Source organism: Silurus aristotelis (assembly GCF_946808225.1).
Source record: "Silurus aristotelis genome assembly, chromosome: 22".
Classification (NCBI taxonomy): domain Eukaryota; kingdom Metazoa; phylum Chordata; class Actinopteri; order Siluriformes; family Siluridae; genus Silurus; species Silurus aristotelis.
In genome coordinates, this window is record NC_139595.1 from 10,399,430 (window position 1) to 10,406,108 (window position 6,679).

At 39.2% G+C, this 6,679-nt stretch overlaps 1 protein-coding gene across 4 annotated transcripts in view; it reads left to right on the top strand.

Annotated features, from left to right (window-relative positions):
- The window catches only part of camsap2b (calmodulin regulated spectrin-associated protein family, member 2b), a 55,333-nt gene that overhangs the window by 20,734 nt on the left and 27,920 nt on the right, over positions 1–6,679 (top strand). For all 4 annotated transcript variants that reach the window (XM_083525492.1, XM_083525494.1, XM_083525491.1 and 1 more), the window contains exon 5: positions 4,119–4,260. In XM_083525492.1, the coding sequence (XP_083381618.1) occupies positions 4,119–4,260 (142 nt within the window). The remainder of the gene's footprint in view (positions 1–4,118; positions 4,261–6,679) is intronic.

Genomic DNA, 6,679 nt, shown 5'->3' on the forward strand with positions numbered 1-6,679 from the left:
TTATGTTAGCCACAGTCAATGATGCTACCACCACCATGCTTGACTGTAGGCAAGACACAATTTTCTTGTTACTCCTCACCAGGGTGTCGCCACACATGCTGATCACCATATGGGCCAAACAAGTATATCTTAGTCTTATCAGACCACAGGACATGGTTCCAGTAATTCATGCTTTTGGACAGGTTGTCTTCAGCAAACAGTGTATAGGCTTTCTTGTGAGCCAGCTTCAGGAGAGGGTTCCTTCTGGGACTATGGCAATGCAAACCAGCTTGTTGCAGTGTGCGGCATATTGTCTGAACACTGACCAGACGACCTTTCGATTGTGCAACCTCTACTAGCAGCCCTCATTCATCTGTTTTTTAAAACCAGTTTCTGCACTTGATGCATTGCATGAGGACCCAACTTCTTTGATCGACCCTTGCGAGGTCTGTTCTGAGTGGAGTCTTGAAAAACCTCTGTATGACCCTGGCCACTGTACTGTAACTCAGTTTCAGGGTGTTACCGATCTTCTTATAACCTAGGCCATCTTTGTGGAGAGCAACTGTTCTAAATGAATGCTCAATAAGTAATGACCTTTATGTAACTGGGTCAGTACTGGACTACCGAAAAGCTTCAGGACAAACAATACTGTTATTAAAACTTGCATAGTTTTATCTCTGTATATTTCAGTGTTAATTGTTAATTAGGAGCTGCTTGTAATTTTCTGTAAATGAATGATTTCATTACGGGGCCGATGTTTGCTCAATGTATGCGTGATATCAATACACATGTGTGGTGTGTGTTGGAGTCAGACAGTCGGTCATGGTTGAAACGTTCAGAAGTGTGGGGTTATGTTACAAATCTAAGCGACACCAGTGTCAGTTGCTATATTTGCAGTAGTGTAATATTCAACAAAGAAGGCAACACTAGTAATTAGGTAAAACATTTACCGTAATTTCCGGACTATAAAGCGCACCCTTGTATAACCCACTTAATTTTACTAATATTTTTATTTTTAACATAAATAAGCCGCACCTGTGTATAAGCTGCAGGTGTCCACACCGAAACTAATGAACTTTACACAGGCTTTACCGAAAGAGAGTGTCTGTTACACGGTGTAACGGGTGAAATATGTTGTGGGCGATTTTTTTGCTTTGTTACGCGAGCAAAAACTTGAGTTACGAGCTCGAGACTCCGCTGCTAGATGGCGAAGCGAAGCCAGAAAGCAAAGATTGTGACGAAAATTAAGATAAGCAAAGAAGAAAAAGAAAAAATTTTAAAGTTTAGGGATACGTAGTGTACAGGAGTGATAGTAAAAAATGAGTTTTCCCTCCGCCTCCGCTTATCGCCTCTACCCCCCCCTGCGCGCGCACACACACACACACACACACACACACACACACACACACACACACACACACACACACACACACACACACACACCCACCGGCGTTAGCTCAAGTCGTCTCATCTCCAAGAAAAATACACTGAAGAAAACCTTATTATATCTTTACATACTCTTTCTATTATGTTTTTATACAAGATTTGTTATTTAGAAATAAAAAATTTTTCCAATTTAATAACATGAAACATAAAAACGGGGTGTCATTTTGAGGGTTGGAACGGATTAATGCCATTTTAAGTATTTTTAATATGGAAAACTGATGTGATGTGCGAGCAAATTGACATACGAGCTCGTCCACGGAACGAATTCAACTCGTAGGTCAAGGAACCACTGTATTTCTCTGGGGAATTTATCTTTTAAAAATCAACACCGATGGAAGTTTTTCTCCCGATGCCGTGCAGCTCAGAACACAGGTGAGGTGCGTTTTTTTTCGTTTCCGTTCGGAAATTTAATTGGTCTAATGTTTTGGGGTTTCAGTTTTTTGGCTTGAAGTTTGTGAAACCGGGAAAAACCCAGGAAAAATCCACAAATTAGCCGCTTCGTTGTTTAAGCTGCGGGGTTCAAAACGTAGGAAAAAAGTAAAGGCTTATAGTCCGAAAAATACAGTACAAACAAAACAAAACAAAACATAACTTAAGCAGTGTGTTGTATTTATTATGTTTCCGCCATCTCCTGACTCAAGCGAAAGTAACTCAATATAAGGTAACTCAATATTGAAGTAATTCAATATAAAATAATCTTTAGTTAGTACTAGTTTATATAAATTTTAAAACGATTCAAATTGTAAACCTATATATAAATAACCTCACAGGAAATGCTTGGCTGGAAAGGGTTTCACCGTCAGTGAGGAATGGGACAGAGACACAGTCTCAAACACCCAGGATTCACCATAGCGATGCATAGGAAGATGCCCCCTGAAAAAACAGTATTGTCAAGGGCTGTCAATACATTTATAGTGAAAGATTTATTGTTTTTTTACTATGGTGGAGTCAAGCTGGGTCATGTATAGTAGGCAATAGATCTAGCCTTAATGCTAGAGATGCCAGAATCCCCTATTACATTCTGTTGGGCTTCTACGCACATGCTTTTTATGTACATGCTGTGTGCTGTGGTATGCTAAGGAAATCTCTCTTTATCTCTTTCTCGCTTTTTTGAAGGGCCTTTTTATTTCGATTTTATTTATTCGATTTATGTGCCTTTTTTCTGGTATTGGTATAGATAAAATGTAAACGGTATCCATCCCTAGTGATGTTGCATGAAGAGTCTATTGTCTAACATTTTCTAAAGAACCCTACAGAGATAAATTGATGATTTCATTTTATTTATTTGGCGAATATTGTGATTTTGATACATAGGCATGAATTTGACGAACTAAAGAAACAAACAAAATTAATTAACACAATCAATAGCGTCATTATCTCTCTCCCTTCCCTCTCTCTTATAACTAAATGTTATCATTTGGCACTACTATTTTATCTCTAAGTATGATTTTATGTGGGCAGAATTCTAGATCTTCTTCTTTCGACTGCTGCCATTAGGGGTCACCACAGTGGATCCTCTGTCTCCATACTACCCTGTCCTCCATCTGCCTCTTTCAAATTAACCACCTGCATGTCTTCCCTTACGACATCCAAAAACCTCCTTATTAGCCTTTTCTTTCTCTTGCTTGGTGTCTCCATCCTCAGCATTCTTCTACCTATATACGCGATGTCCCATTTATGTCCCATAAATGTCATGTTTTTTACTTTCTTCCTCTTTAACTTTCAGCTTCATGTATAACTTTCTTCAGAAACTCTCTTCACTTCCACTACACTCTTACTGTACTCTTCCTTAAGTATAACCCATACACCAGAATTCTAGATCTGTATATAAAGTAACAAACCAAAATTTATTAAATATTATTTGTATCCATTACGTCAGTTTTGCACTACAAACATCATTGTCATCTTTAACTTGTCAAATGAACAATATATGAGCTGGATAATCCACGCCTAGGTGCATGTTACATTTCCCTCTGTAACTGGATCCTGGACTGTTTGACTGGAAGATCTAATTCAGTTTGGATCGTGAACAATCCATTCCACCAACATTTATTTATTATTTATATTTAATCATATCACCTTATTGCACAACCTTTTTGCACACAACCTTCGTATTGTATATGGACAATCATTCTTGCACAACTTACTGTACTGGTCGGTGCTACTGAGTTACTCTTTTTCCTTGTTTCATGTTGTCCACCAAACCCCCACCAACCCAACACACACACACACACACACACACACACACACACACACACACACACACACACACCTTTTTTTACTTAATGTTAATGTGTTGTTAGATTAGAGTTATGTGTACTTATGTGTTACTTGTGTTCCTTTTGTTCATTTATGTTGTTTGCTGTAGCACCTTGGTCCTGGGGAAACGTTGTTTCGTTTTACTGTGTACTGCACTGTATATGGTTGAAATGACAATAAAGCCTATTTGACTTTAATGCTCTCTGTGGAGGCAACCCGTTATTCTGCTCTGTATTACATTTGTTTATATTACTTGCATTTAATGTATATAAATATTTTCTTACATAATATTTGAGAAACTATAAAAAGGGACTTTTTTACTCACTTTCAATAGCATCCCCATGCATTTCTGTGTCACACAATAAGTATAATTCTGCTTATTATATTTTTACACATATTACTTAAGCTGAAATATTGTTGTGCAACTCCTCCAGGGGCATTTCAAGAAGGAAGACCCTAAAGCACAGCCTGCACTCTATCTGCCACTAGTGGACAACCTGCTGAAGGACAACACTGATGGCTGTGCTCTGGTAGCATTGCTGCATTTCTACTGCCCCAATCCAGTTCCACTTGAAGGTATTACTATAACACATTGTACACACTATACTGCTACCTGTCTTTCTTCTAGAAAAATACACTATGAATGAGAACTCTCAAATATCTCGACTAACAGTATCATATGGTGTAATGTAAATGTAGTGTGTAAATAATTTTTAGTTAAAAGTGTGCATTACCCAGCACAATGAGCCAAATATGTTTGAATGGCCAGGCAAAATAATGCAGCTGAAGCAAAATTGATCTAGGATGTTACTTTACTACAGAGAAAGAAAATAAATAACAAATTAGCTGGCTACCTAAAAATATTTCAAAATAACATTTTATTTTCGAATTGATGTTAATTTAATTTATTTAGTGTTTCAGCTGGAGATAATTTAAGTTGGGCTGCTTTCTTAAAAAATAAAAAAATCTCTGCTAAGGGCTTTGGTCATGCTAACAAAATTCCATAACCCACCTATTGTGTTCGGTCTTGCTTTTAAAATGGTGATGGAGATTTCCCAAATGGAAATGGCTAAGAGAAATCTACTGGAATGTGCTAATAAACACTGGTGGAATGCAGAAGAGTTTTATTACAGAACGTATGAATGTATTTTGCAATTACAGAAGTAATAGTGAAATATTTAAAAGAAATGCACAGCAAAAACTTTTTTTGCAACCTGTAGAAGTAGAAGCACATACACCAACACGTTAAAATTCTGTTTGCTAAAGAATGAGTGGTATCAGTGATTAAAACATAAATGTCAGCTCAATGTGAGAGCAGTTTAAGTGTAGAATGAACTGCATTGATGAGCAGTTGGGACCTGAGCAGGACAATGCTGGTTAGGGTGTAAAATGGGTTTAATCTGCAAAGCCTCTCTACCTGATTTGTGTCCACAGACCTGTTTTCTTTATACAGTGGGTACGGAAAGTATTCAGACCCCCTTCAATTTTTCACTCTTTGTTATATTGCAGCCATTTGCTAAAATCATTTAGGTTCATTCTTCTTCCTCATGAATGTACACACAGCTCCCCATACTGACAGAAAAACACAGAATTGTTGACATTGTTGCAGATTTATTAAAAAAGAAAAACTGAAATATCACATGGTCCTAAGTATTCAGACCCTTTGCTCAGTATTTAGTAGAAGCCCCCTTTTGATCTAATACAGCCAGGAGTCTTTTTGGGAAAGATGCAACAAGTCTTTCACACCTGGATTTGGGGATCCTCTGCCATTCCTCCTTGCAGATCCTCTCCAGTTCTGTCAGGTTGGATGGTAAACGTTGGTGGACAGCCATTTTTAGGTCTCTCCAGAGATGCTCAATTGGGTTTAAGTCAGGGCTCTGGCTGGGCCATTCAAGAACAGTCACGGAGTTGTTGTGAAGCCACTCCTTCGTTATTTTAGCTGTGTGCTTAGGGTCATTGTCTTGTTGGAAGGTAAACCTTCGGCCCAGTCTGAGGTCCAGAGCACTCTGGAGAAGGTTTTTGTCCAGGATATCCCTGTACTTGGCCGCATTCATCTTTCCCTTGATTGCAACCAGTTGTCCTTTCCCTGCAGCTGAAAAACACCCCCACAGCATGATGCTGCCACCACCATGCTTCACTGTTGGGACTGTATTGGACAGGTGATGAGCAGTGCCTGGTTTTCTCCACACATACCGCTTAGAATTAAGGCCAAAAAGTTCTATTTTGGTCTCATCAGACCAGAGAATCTTATTTCTCACCATCTTGGAGTCCTTCAGGTGTTTTTTAGCAAACTCCATGCGGGCTTTCATGTGTCTTACACTGAGGAGAGGCTTCCGTCGGGCCACTCTGCCATAAAGCCCAGACTGGTGGAGGGCTGCAGTGATGGTTGACTTTCTACAACTTTCTCCCATCTCCTGACTGCATCTCTGGAGATCAGCCACAGTGATCTTTGGGTTCTTCTTTACCTCTCTCACCAAGGCTCTTCTCCCCCGATAGCTCAGTTTGGCCGGACGGCCAGCTCTAGGAAGGGTTCTGGTCGTCCCAAACGGCTTTCATTTGAGGATTATGGAGGCCACTGTGCTCTTAGGGACCTTAAGTGCAGCAGAAATCTTTTTGTAACCTTGGCCAGATCTGTGGCTTGCCACAATTTTGTCTCTGAGCTCTTCAGGCAGTTCCTTTGACCTCATGATTCTCATTTGCTCTGACATGCATTGTGATCTGGAAGGTCTTATATAGACAGGTGTGTGGCTTGCCTAATCAAGTCCAATCAGTATAATAAAACACAACTGGACTCAAATGAAGGTGTAGAACCATCTCAAGGATGATCAGAAGAAATGGAAAGCACCTGAGTTAAATATTTAAGTGTCACAGCAAAGGGTCTGAATACTTAGGACCATGTGATATTTCAGTTTTTCTTTTTTAATAAATCTGCAACAATGTCAACAATTCTGTGTTTTTCTGTCAATATGGGGAGCTGTGTGTACATTCATGAGGA